General features: G+C 40.6%; 1 protein-coding gene across 1 annotated transcript in view; it reads left to right on the plus strand.

Annotated features, from left to right (window-relative positions):
- Positions 1-9,688, plus strand: part of ARHGAP10 (Rho GTPase activating protein 10) — a 137,976-nt gene extending 128,288 nt beyond the window's left edge. Inside the window, exons 21-23 of the mRNA XM_053975411.1 lie at positions 77-208; positions 1,107-1,198; positions 8,727-9,688. Coding sequence (XP_053831386.1) covers positions 77-208; positions 1,107-1,198; positions 8,727-8,815 — 313 coding nt within the window. The 3' untranslated portion in view covers positions 8,816-9,688. The remainder of the gene's footprint in view (positions 1-76; positions 209-1,106; positions 1,199-8,726) is intronic.
- Positions 9,689-13,319: the final 3,631 nt, after the last annotated feature.

A 13,319-nucleotide genomic window follows, 5' to 3' on the forward strand; every position in this document is an offset into this window, starting at 1 on the left:
AAAGATTCAAATATTTTGGTAGGATAAGAAATTTTATTCATGTTGTTAATTCTGCCTGGAATGTATTTCCTCTTAGTCCTGCTCAAAGCCGCCCGTCGATGGTCTCATGGATGAACATTCCATCTGCTAACCCGGCTGCCACAGATGCTGCACTACCCACTTTCTTCTTCCCCAACCCTGCCACTGGCACTGACAGAGCAGTGGAAAGGTATAGTGTGCACTTCAACTCTTGCTGGCTCTTTATTTGCCTCCTGTCTCTGTATCTTTATGAAAATAGTCTCCTGTGGCATGTGAGTGATTATCAAAAACCAGGAAATGCAACCATAGCAATTTTAACAGAATAAAATACCTGTCTACCTGATCTTACTTTGCCTTTGAACACCTTCCTTGGTGAAAGGCACACAGGACACTGAGCCAGTGGTCTGCTGGTTGATACAGGAGGGCTATATTTACAATGGGTGGACAATTCATAGTGTCTCTCTCTTGCGGTGTTTCTCTCAGAGTCTTCCACCTTTGCCAGATTTCTCATCCTATACTTTCTTCCTTTTTCTGTGGTTTCATTCTTTTCTTTCACTCTTTTGTCCAGCTTTCGTTCCATCCTGTTTCTGCTTCCTTCCATGTTGTTTTCCATGTTTTGAAGTATTTTGATTTTTTTTTCTTTGAAGGTCTTCACCATCTTAGCTTTTCCCTTCAAATTTAGTAACATTTGCCTTTCTAATTAAGTAGTTTGGTATAGTCACAATTCTTCCCAACACTTGATAAAAAAATCCTATTTATTATTACTGGTTGAATTTTTGAAATATATTATACTTTGCCTGCTATTGAGTTCATTGCTGACTAGCACATGAAGAAAATTTAACTGCAGTTGAAAATCGAGTTTGTCATAAAAATAAGTGCACAGAAAGTTGGGAGTATGATATTCAGAAATGCCAACAGTAAGCTGTGAAGCTTCAGCTTTGGCTGTGTGTATGAATTATAAGCCTGTAATGATGCATGTGAGATTGTGTTTAAAGTTTTAGTCATCTCCAAATGTGAATGGAGAGAGAATGGTTGAAGTGTCTTCATAATAGTAGAAAGTTGCTATAATTCATAATTTCATTTTTCAGTCTTGCCCACCGAAAAGCAAGAGCAGTTTATCCATGTGAAGCAGAACACAGCTCTGAATTGTCATTTCAGATAGGAGCAATATTTGAAGATGGTAAGTACTGCTTGAGTAAATATAAAGCAATGAAAAACAAATTGACAAAACTGCTAAAATGGCTTTGGATAAAAATACAAGCCTGACTGCTATTCTGCCAACATTGCTGATGGCACACAGTTGGTGATGGAGATATTTTCTGGTATGAAGAAGCTCCTTAACATATCCTTAGCACTGCGAGGCAATGTTTTTGATTTTTGGGTGAATAGACTCTTCCAACTGGTATAATTTTTCAGCATCATTTAGATGTGTTGTAGTACCAAAAAAAAAAAAGGTTATTTGGTAATAGAAGAGAACACCTTGGCCTATGAAACTGAATTTTTAAAAATGTGAACTCTTGTTGTAAAGTAACACGGGGGTTTTCTTTAAAGAAAAAAAAATCTGTTTCAGGATTCTGAAGCAAACAGAGTGCCAGGTAAATCAGGTGAACAATGGAAGAAAAAAGTATTTTTACTGATTTAGATCAAGGTCTGCATTAGTGTGTGCATGTACTTGTAGAAAATTGAATATTTACTGAGGTGTGGAATGAAGGCCCCTGTTTAATGATTTCTGTGGATCCAAATATAGCATTACATTTGAGCATCCAGAAGGTGATTCCTATGCTAAAGACTGTTCTCAGTGAGCTTCCATGGATCTACCCTTCAGCAAATGCACAGGGACTTCAAACTGATAGGAAAGGTTTTAGTTTTTAAACCTTATGCCAATGACTACTGTAATACAAATTCTGAAGATGCAGAATGGGAAACTCAGCAATTTTTTTTTTTTTAATGGTATGTATAATAGGATATTCCTGTCCTCTATCTCCTCCCAAACATGTAAATAGCAAGCTTAGTCCAGACTTCAGTTCTGGTTTTTTTTTTGCTCAGCATAAAGTGGTCTGGGGTCCCCACTAGGTTCTTCCCTACTAGCACCCACTTTACAAAATCGTTCTTGATGTTTCCTATTAGAGCTGCCTTGCAGGCAAATCATGTCTGAATCAAGATAGGTGGGAAACCTTTTAAAGTTGAATTAGCTGAGTGATTGCTCTTTTAAAAGTCCTTAACTTTTTAATTTAAAAAGATATTTTAATTTAAGTTTTTTAAAACATGACTGATAGGCTCTTCGGCAGACATCAGACTGTGTACAGGAAAGAAAATCTAGTGCATGGTGGAAAAGATTTGGTGTCTGGGAGAGGCAGTTCTGCTGTAGAACAGCAAGGGTTGTGTTAGCTTGGGGTAAACAAGTCTTTCAAGAAGTAGTTCCTTGTGTGTCATTTTTTTGTGTAAGAGCAATTGTTAAGATTCTCTCCTTGTATGAGAACTCAGGAAGTGGTGACAAAGCCCCTGTGATTTGGTGCGTTGCGGCCTTGGTTGAATTTTTCAACTGGAGAATTGGATTGCCCCAAAACAAGTATGGAATTTGACTCTGGCATCTGTGGAGAAATGTTTCAACTGTAACTTTTTCCATGTCATCAGACAAATAAGGTCCAAAGCCTGGGAAAAAGGTTGCAAATGGATTGCATTTGGAAAACCCAATTGCAGATTTCCGATGGCAAAGCTCGCATTTCCTTAAACGCATTAGTTTTGATTTGTTCTGCTGTATCCTGGATATTTCACAGGTGTTGTCCTTGCCCTGCAGGGCTCTCACCCTCAGGTGGGTTGGTAGAAAAAATGGGGAGAGTGTGCAAGCAGTAAAGCAGTAACTCTATGTAATGGTAATTTCATAACTTTTCCCAGTAGGTTATGTCATGGATGGCTCTTTTCATGCCAAGTGCATACCTGTCTCCACATCTGAAACCTCTGAAATGCCTCGACATGGGCCTTTTCTATCTGTATCAGGCACCCCTGTGTCTGTGCTGAAATCAGATTGCAGTGAATCAATTCAGGTTCAGTTACTCAATTTAAATTCCCATATGCCCTAATAAAGCCCCCAAATGAAGAATTAAAGTAATAATACATCAATTCTGCAGCTCTACCAATAACCTTAACTATCAAAGTGACAACGCATCAATCAAGTTGACATACAGCTAGTATCAACCATTAAAGTAACTGTTAAATTAATGTCTACTAAAGAGTGCTGCTTCCATTAGTGAAGGTTTTATCTGTCTCTCCTTTCTCCACCCGGCCTGTCTCACTTTCTAATCCTGTCTCTTTTTTTTCCTTTTTCTTTCCTCTCTTTTCTGCTTTGTTTCCTTTTTCCTGTTCCCTTCCCCGTTCTTGGTTTGTCTCTCTTGGTCCATAGATGTTGATTGCAGTGGTTCTGTCTCACCTGTCATTACTCTGGATGAATCTTTCTGGCTGCTCCAGCCTCAGACAGGATAATGGCATTTAGGGAAGTAGTCTTGCACCTGTCATAGCTGCTAAATGTAACACTGGTGCAAGAAGGTGAGTTTAAACTTTGCTCCCATCTCCACTTCCTGTTTCTAAACTGGGGAAAAAAATCTGTCTCAGTCTGCCAAGGTTAGATTTGCTAATATTTTAAGTTAAGCTTTGCATCACCTGATAGGAATCTGTATAGAACCTTAGCATTTCCACATTCAGGTATTTTCAGTACTGCATGTACATTGTGCTTCCCCAAATCCTACAGTCTTTCCATTAAAGTGCCATAGAATATAAATGCTAAGGCACCATCTGGTAAGTTAAAAAGAAAAGGCAAAGTTTTCTATTTAATTGAATTGTGTAAGAAAATGAATAATGTAATCTGAACAATATTCACTAGATTTTTTTTTTTAAATCTTCAATTCAATTTGCCTTAGGCTGTGCCAATATTTTTATTTCCCAGTTGTTACAGGCTATATTATTGACAGCACATAACAATATAATTCAAGTGGTTGGAAGCAAAGCTTGAAGAGTTTGCAGCTGTACAAGGGCACATAAGAGAAGAAGCAGAGTAGGATCTGAGATTGAGAAACATATGCTGGCTGTGCATGTCTGTTGTTGTTGAGGCAGATATTCCCAATAATCAGGGAAAGAATAATCAGACTGCCTGGCACTGGAATTTTGCCAGTCTTGGAGCCAAGTGTTATTAAATTTCTGGTTCTTGAAAGAGACTGCTTAATAGTCAGTAAATGGGAATTTCACTCAGGAGAAGTGTTTCAGATAGGTTAAATGGTGTTTACACAATAAAAATTCCTTGGCAGAACTGCTAGCAGGAAGGCTTCCTGAAAACTTGTCAAGATAGCTCTTATCAAGGCTTTTTACAATTCTTAAAATCTGATTTTAGAGGAGAGAAAACATGAGGAAAACTGAGAGCGTGTTTTGTTCCTGAGGAAAAGTGGGGCACCCATCGTCCCCACCAAGTATAAAAGGAATACAAAAAACCACATTCACACAACCCTTGTCATCCCCATCTCTCTCTCCCATTGTAACAAAGTGCCAGCCTTAGTTAATGTTCCTGGTTTTGACTCCAAGGCACTCTCTGCCCCTTATTTCACGCTGTGTCTCCTGGACTGTCTGTCTTTATGGTCCTGACCAATCCAGGATTTACATCAAAGGGAAGTGTTACTCCCAAAATACTGCATTGCACTGTGTGTGCAAATGGTTCTTTTGCTGGGGTAAAAATGGAGATAGAGCTACTTCTTGGTGCACCTTTCATCTGTGTAGTTCAGAGCACTTGGAAACATTCATGGGGAGAAGACTCCCTGACTCCTAGTCCTGTGTTCTGTCCACAAGATAATTCTGCTTCTCACAGCATAATTAAGGGAAAAACAGCAAGTTTTGAAATTTCAAATTCCAGGCTAACCTTAAGCATGATAAATATTTCTGCCTTTCTGCGATCAACTCAACCCACAGGGATTGTTTCAAAAACCCAAAGGGATTTCTAAACACAGAGGGCTTGCAAGCACATTTGGTTGCTTTAATTGAATTTCCTGATGAAAAATTGGTCAGCATCATTGAGTTCTATGGAAGTGAGTTCTAGTGCTGTAGTGGTTTTAGCAGTGAGATTCCTGTTGCTCTCAGTAATCCTCATTTATGTTTCTTTTTGAGGTTTTTACTCTGATTGACAGTCCCTGAGAAAGGGAGGCCCTCTTCTGCCAGACACCATGCAGGTTAGATTTGCTCCCAAAACAGCCAGTTTCCACAAAGATTTGGAAATCAGTGTGAATCAGTTTCTGGTTCAGTCTTGCTGAAGTTAGTGGCACCCAGCCAATGAAATAATACTGCTGAGGAATTAAGTCTTGCTGTCATTGTGGTTGAGACCTGTGAAACATTTGAGCTGCCAGAGCAGAGCAAAGTCTGCTTATGGCATTGGGTCTCTGGGAAGAGCTGCTTGCGAATTTTATGTATTTGCAGTTAGAAAATAATAACATTGGCAATATCAAAGCTATGGAGAATACAGAAAAGTAAGAGGCGATGCTGCAAATGCCACGTTGACCTGATGGTGTTTCTTGATTAGAAGAAATCAGATCTCACTGCAAGTTCCAAGTCTGTAGATTTTGTTGGTCCATTTGAGCTGGGGTGATTGTTCCATAGCACTTGCTGTCATACTGATGCTCAGACATCTTCCTTCCCTGCACCTTGCCTCCATGAGTGAGACCACTGCAAAGGCCTTGCAGCAGATACTGAGGAAGTCACTGTGCCCCTCTGAGCTCTCAACTTGGCTGCTATTTGCACTGTCCTAAGAGGTGATGGCTTTTTGTGGTGGTTCTGTGCTTAGTCTTGTTGTGCAGTCTTGCTACACACTCATTGAATCTTGCTGAAAATATTTACTGTTTAGTTCTCTGCTCTGTATTTTTTATACTACAAGTATTTTCCCCTCCTGTCCTGTGCCAACATGAGCCTTAGTCCTATGGGATGATTGCTCTAGTAATGAGTTGTAGTTTTAAGGCCAAGTGTGTAGCTTGTGCATCAAGGTATTTTTAAATGAGGCAGGCCTGAGAAAGTGCTAAGAACTGTAATTGTTGTTGACTGAGAAGAAATGACAGAAAGGGGACACTACAGATGTCTTCTCTTGTGCAGGGCATTTTTTTCAGAAATAGGCCGTGTCCTGGGTTTAAGAAAAGCTGTATTTGATAGAGGAGTGGGGTTTGTGTGGTTAAATGGTTTTGATTTTAAAGGAATGCATTCTGTTGTACACTGTACTTCAGAAATGGATTAGCAAAGTAAATGGGATCACTGGAGCTTAAAGCAGCTTTACTTTTGGATGGCACTTTCATTAATATCTTTTGCCTACAGAAGCAGTCAGTGATGTACACAAGTATCTTACCCCTTCTTGCACAAGGTGATTGGAGTGGGGACAGAAACCTTCCCTGCTGTGACAGTCACCACAGCTGCTGGACATTAAGAATTACTTTTTGCTGGGTTTTTCTAAAAAACAAAGATCTCCAGAAATCTCTTAGGTGTAATTGAGTGGTAATTCCTTCTTCAGTCTTCCTAGAGTCTAAAAGAACTGTCTGCCAACAAGTGAGGCCCTAAGCTGTGTAATGTACATGGGCAATATTTAATTTCCTAAGCCCAGAGCTCAGTTGTACCAGCTAGGTCTTGTCTTCTGGGGTGAAAATGGTGTTTGTCACTCAAACCCAACTGCTGGGCCATGAACGTGCTGCAGTGTGCACAGCTCACCATTGTCTTATCAAACTTGCTTGGAAAATATTTCTTTGGAAGTTTGCTATTGTTTTGAGTGATGTGATTCAGCATAATTTGAGCATTTCCTCCTCTGTGTAAATTTTAGGTAAGTTATAATTTCAGTGTGATTCCCTCAGATGAGGGCTCCCCTCAGTTTGAACAGGCCTTGGATTTATAGACACATGCCAGTGGTATCTACTACCCTATTTCTAATGGAAATTAAGGTTAAGCACCAGAGGACAGGTAGAAATTCCCTACTTCTAGGTTTTCTAGTTGCTTTTCTTCCTAATCAGTCTCTTTTTTTTTTGAGTGTGTTTCCTGTAATACAGATGTGCTCCGTAGGTATGGGAGACTCGGGGAGGGGTTTGGCTGGCTGCTGGTGCATTTGCTGGAAATGCAGAATTACAGCTTCTGGAGAGAGGTTTGTGCTGGTGTCAGCCATGCAGTTTCAAATGCATGTGTACTCTGTAATTGTGGAATAGAAAGGACAAAGGGAGAGGAGGGCCTGCTAATTACTAATGGTAATGTAAGTTACTGTGTGAGCACAGATCCTAAAAGGTAATTGTCTATGCATGTTTTTCCTTTGGAATCTTTTTGTTGAACACATTTATTACAAAGATAAGCCCAGCATTTCGTGCTGAATCTAAACTATCAGTATCATTTGAAAGCAGTTTTGTTTTCTGGGTTCTTTGGATTTATAGCTTTTGTTTAAAGTGTGGTTTCTGAGCACAGCTGTCTAACAATAATAGGACACATGGGAAAAAACAGGGAAAGTATGATTTTAAGTCCTCAAATTAAGAGCCTTACAATGCTTTTGGAAGTGAGACTTAACATGTTGCTCTCTCTCAACTGTTATTTCCCTGATATGTGGAAGGCTACAAATATCACATTTCCCAATGTGTTAATGTGTTTTAAATAAAGCACTGACATGGCTGGCAGCACGTTTCAGCATTTGTCTGATGTCTTCCCTAAATACTGTCTGTCTCAGAAGCACTGTGAGGATAAATTAGTACGGTAGGGAGTGCCATAGGTTGCTAAAAAGTGTGGGATTTTTCAGTTACATAGGTAAATAGGTTATCTGTATTATATCCTTAAAAGACACCTCAGAAGGGAATTTGAGGACTTTTTAGTCTGTTTTCCAAAGAAAGGAGGCTTATGCTTCTTTTTTAACCTCCTGTCAAATGTGGTCAACATATATATACAGGAAGTCAGATTTCATTAGTTCTCTTGCTCACAGAGTAACTTCTGGGGCATTGAGACTCCACGCTGAAATATTTCTTATACTTATGGATACTCTTGCATAAACTTTGGGATCAGCGGTGGTAAACACTTAGGATGGCACAATGAGCCGTTCAAGCCTTTTGCTTTGTGTTTTGTGAATTGCACTATGTATTTGAATTTCAGAGAGAGGATTTAATCAGAAGAATGATTCAGATTTTGTCTGCTGGTCACTTCTAATAGCAGCTCTGTTCTGAAGGGATGATACTTGGAGTGACATCTGGCTCACTTATTTCCCCTATAATCCTTCCCATGCCTAATTTTCATGCCAAGTAAAGTCCTATGCTGTGCTTCTGTGGTTCTAAGCTTCCAGATTCATCACTTCTGCTCAAGACACTTCTGCTTTGCTCTTGTTTTCCCCACATACTGAAAGTTTTTTCCACTGTTTGATACGAATTCTGACTTTTCCCCTAAGGCACAGATTTTTCTATTTTATAAATCTGTCCTAAGCTCCATTAACCATTTCCTTAATGAAGTCTCCTGCACCTAAAAGCTATTTCACCATGTAGGCTTTGCAGAAGTATATTATGAAGTATTTAAGTCAAGTTAATAATCTTCTTTATTTTTCCTAGCCAGATTCTTAAACTGGAGATTGCAGATGAAGGGAAGTTTTTATGGATATTTTGCCTGGTGTCATGGAGCTAAAGCTGAAAAGTACTAATTCAAACATAAAAAGATGCAGTAATTTCTCTCCTTTTCTTTTGCAGTGCAATTTTCCAGAGAGCCAGGATGGCTAGAAGGCACGTTAAATGGCAAGAGAGGACTTATTCCACAAAATTATGTTCAGTTTTTATAGCTTTGTGCATTGAACGCCAAGAAGGTGTACATGGTATCCATGGATTTTTGTTCTAGTCACTTGTCTCTGCTTTTGTGACTACTTTTTAATCAGTGAAGAGCTGGACTGTGGATTGAAGATCTTAATCTGTATAAAGACATTAAGTGTTGCCAAATATTAATTAGAAAAAAAAAAAGATTCTTTGAGGGTTGGAATGGGGGGGGGGGGGGGGGGGCAAGAAAGAGGGATGGAGGGGTAGGTTAATTTTTTAATAGGGTGTTTGTTTTTTCAGTTGTAAAGAGCAGTTGGTAGTATGTTTGTTTGAAAGATAATTAGCTTTTGAAGTCAAGTATTTGGTTGATCTGTGACTCAACTTAGTGTCCTGGAGATTATGCTTTGATAGCCACCATTTTTAACAGAATGTGAGGGTGCTGAGGCCCTGGCACAAGTTGCCCAGAGTAGCTGTGGATGCCCCACCCCTGGACGTGTTCAACAACAGGTTGGATGGGGCTCTGAGCAACCTGGTCTAGTGGACCAGGGGACTGGAACTAAATGGTCTTTAAGGTCCCTCCCTACCCAATCCATTCTATGATTCTGTGATCATTTTAGGTTTGGAAGATACTGATGGATTAAAAAAAAAACTATCATGCTGACAAATTATATTTCAGAGTGGAATAGCCAGCGCAGAACAGACATCAGTAAGTAAAAATAATAGTTATCAAGACATGACATTTTTCAAATGTCTTCAAAGAGCACATTCGTTTATGTTGCGTGTATGATTTCATTTATTTTATAAAGATAAGACACATGAACTTTTATTACAGGCTCCTATATGTCATGGTTCCTTTGCTACTCAAAAATATCACTGTAAATGAAATAAAATGTTATTTGTTATTTGACTTGTCATTCCTATGTTGCAGAGTATTTTGCTCTGGTTCTGGAAGTTGTGGCATGAAATAATTATTGGCAGCTCTGTGCAGTCAGCCTCAAGCAGGTTCCAAAAGCGATGGGGAGCTTTCCTCACGCAAAATAGGCAACTCTGGAAGTTCAGACCAAAAGGGAAAACAGAATCTCTGGCTATGATGCTTTTGCATCCTAGAGAATTCCAGCATTTTATTGGTTGTCTGTTTTAGCTGCTTGTTCATCTTGCCTGTCTTCCTTCTCTCTAATTGTCAACTTACAATCTTACTGATGCCTCAGAAGTTGTAGAACTTCAAAAAAAGTCACATGCAGTTTATCACTAATTTTTCTATTTTTCTCTCCTTCAAGCAAGACAGTGGAGAGGATGCAGGAAAGTGTGACAGGATGACATGCTAATACAGGCTCACTTATTTGTTAAATTGGACTCTGTGGATTTCGAGTCATTTACTGCAGCTCTACTTAGCTTGCAAGTTTTCCTAACAAATGAGATTAGTAAACCAGTTAATGGTTAATGCTGCCTTGGGGTTGGGATGGCTTTTTCCCCCGAGGATTTAACTCCATGCCGTTAATTTGTTCCTTTGCCCGCACTGCACAGACCACTGGAGTATGCACAAATCATTTCCAGATGGAGCAATGGTGGGCCAAGCCAGTACAGCTCTCCAGCACTGACCCTCATTGCTTGGAGAAGTTTCATTTGGAGAATTCTCCTGGTATTGGAGCAATGACTCCCTGGCCCAGAGCTTTTAGGCAGTTCTTGTCTTGGCTAAGTGACCCAAGCACTGAAAATGAATTCTGACTGATTTGCTCCTTGATTTAGTGTTAAGGAAATAGCTGTACTTGCAGCAACAGCTTGCAGGTTTCTTTGCTCAGATTCGTTCACGTGGCAAAGCTCCGTTCTGGCTGGGTCTCCTGTTGCCTGGGCCCACAGCTCTATCAACTCATCTGTGGCCTTAAAGATTCATTCTGGAGGCAGGATGGTATTTGTGTGCCAAACTCAGTTTTCATGACTACCGGTTGGTAGAAAATGTTGAAAAGAGAGGGAGAATCTAAATCTTTGGTGTTAGCCTTGCAGGTGTGGCAGCTAGGTATGCTGGCTTGTCAGATGGTGAAGCTCTCTGATAACTTGAATCTTTCAAGCTTTGGAAGTTGTTTCCATTTGTTTTGTTGTTTTAAACATGCATGTTTGATCTTGTTCTGGCTGCTGTCCTCCAAAATTCTCAATGTGCTTCTCAGCTCTAGCTCTGTGTCATGGGGATTTTTTTTCCTTATAACTGAGGTTGTTTAAAAAGGCAGATATAAAGAGAAGGAATAATAGTCTTAGTGCCTCTTCCATCCAGTCCTGTGAGCCTGTTTCACCTTTAGGTGAGATGTTTTGAGACTCCTGTTACTCCTGGACCTACGCAGAACCCAAACAAGAAGAAAACTTTTCTACTGAGAAGTGATACACTGAACAGAGGTAACACTAATCCAGACTTTCTCACGTCCCAGCCGTTGTCTGAAGGCAGTGGTGTGAGCTGAGCCAGATCAGATCTGGCTTTCAGGCTAACCACGCTGCCTCTGAGGAATTCAGTTGTGGGAATTGCTACCCACCAGATGGGTTTCCTCATCAGCCCAGTTACACCAATGCCAAGTACAGACTTGCACAGCCCAGTAGCCACAGCACAGCTCGTTCTTCATCCTCGCTGCTGAGCAGAGCTGTGAATGATGCCCCCGGTACTGACTGCTTGGAAGTGGAGATTAAAAGAGGCTAAAGTTAAAAAAAAAATAGAATACAAAGGAAGTCAGGCTTTTGAGATTGCTTGCTTTCCTGAAGGTGGCCTTTAGGGCATGCCTCTTGTCTGGTAGCTATCTACCATGGCTTGGCAGATTTTGGAGTGCAGTAATGTGCTGTTGAGATGGGAAGGAGGACAGGGAGTCCACTTGGAAGAAAGCTGGTTGCAGAGTCCTTCTCGTGGCCTGGCAGCAGGAGTGGTCATTCTCCTCTTTCATGGAACTGCTCTCCTGTCACAGGTGTAGGCACAGGGGAATTAATCCTTGGGTTGGGTTCCTTTCCCTTGCTCTGTGCTGGTTACTGTGGGCAGGGCCACGGACTTGGCAGTTTTCAAAAGCTGAGGCTGCTGGTAGTGAATATGCATGACATGGGCTGAAAATCAGAGCATGAATTAGGGAAAAAAACCCAAATAAGCTTTTTATGCCAAATGGCATTGGCCTTGCCATCACTGTGGGGCCAGAGATTGAATCACTCAGCCTGGGGATTAAGGTTGAATATGTTTGCTGAATAATTAATGGCCAAGCTGAGACTCCTGTCTAGCTGGGCTCAGCAGAAATTTATAGCCTGTTCCTCACTGGCCAGGGTGCAGCACTTCCACTCTGCTGGGTAAAAAGCCCTGGGGTTTTCAAGGTGCTGAAGGTTTTGTGTTGTTCCAGCTGATCTTCATGGTAGGTTTCCTTCTGATGCTGATCTGTCTTTCATGAGTGAAAGAAAAGTCCCATTACCTGACTTACCTATCCTGTAATGAAAACACAAGTTCCTACCACACTGTTTGCAGCTCTTGCTACTCAAGCTTCTGTAATTGTGTCACAGAAGAGACTTGGGCAGAAACTTGCCTTCCTTAATGCTGTTCCTTGTTCTCTTAACCCATTTCACAATTCTTACCTGGTTTGCAGTTTAAGGAGAAAAGTTGCTGACAGAGTGCCTGTGTAGGCTGTAAATGCACCAGTGCTAAACTGGGTTTCACTCAAAGTCTTCTTCCTCTGGAGTTTCAACTCTTCAGACTTGCCTTGGACATTGTGCCTTGGACATTGTTTTCTACATCAGAGTCCAACAGTCTGCCCTCATCTGTCCTTGCAGTAGCCACAGGTAAGCGCCAAATAAACTTCACCCTGTCATCATCTACAATTAATGTAAGAACACCTCAAAAACCTTATGGCAGGGTATGGTTTACCAAGCACAGTCTCTGACAGGAAAGGACATTTTTTCCCCTCCTTTCTTAGTAATACTGTATTCCTCATGAACTCTCAATCTCTGCAGACACCTGAGTGGCCCAGCTTGAGGTTACAAGTTTCATTATGGTTTTAAGTAGTGATAGCATCATCTTATTTCTAGAACAGCAAATGACAGATGCATCTGCCTGTAAACATATGGGAAATTTTTCTTAACACTGCTGATCCCCTACTATTCTTTCTTTCTGACAATTCAGCAAAGAGAAAGCAGGTGCAAGGAATTTTTGGCAATAAAAAAGTTCATGCAACTTGTTATTAAAAGACCAAAATGCAGTTAAATGGTTTTACACCACAGACCAGGCTTTGTGCAGAACTTCGTGGTGAATTGCTGAGAGAGTGTCCAGAACAAAGATAGTTAGAAGGGGAAATAAAATTCCTGCTATCTTACTGTACTTACAACTGGAAAAGGTCTGACTCTGAGAAGGCAGGGTCAATTGGGAGACCTTGTGTATATAAAATAGAATTTCTCTCGGTGCAAGAGAGATTCACTAACTTTCATCAATGGGAAGAGCAGCAGGAGGGTAACAAAAACTGGTCTGGCTACTGAAGGTTTGTTTCTTCCAGTGGGATGTAGCTTGTGCCCAGAAGAGTATCAGCACAT

The sequence above is a fragment of the Vidua macroura genome, chromosome 4 (genome assembly GCF_024509145.1).
Source record: "Vidua macroura isolate BioBank_ID:100142 chromosome 4, ASM2450914v1, whole genome shotgun sequence".
Classification (NCBI taxonomy): Eukaryota; Metazoa; Chordata; class Aves; order Passeriformes; family Viduidae; genus Vidua; species Vidua macroura.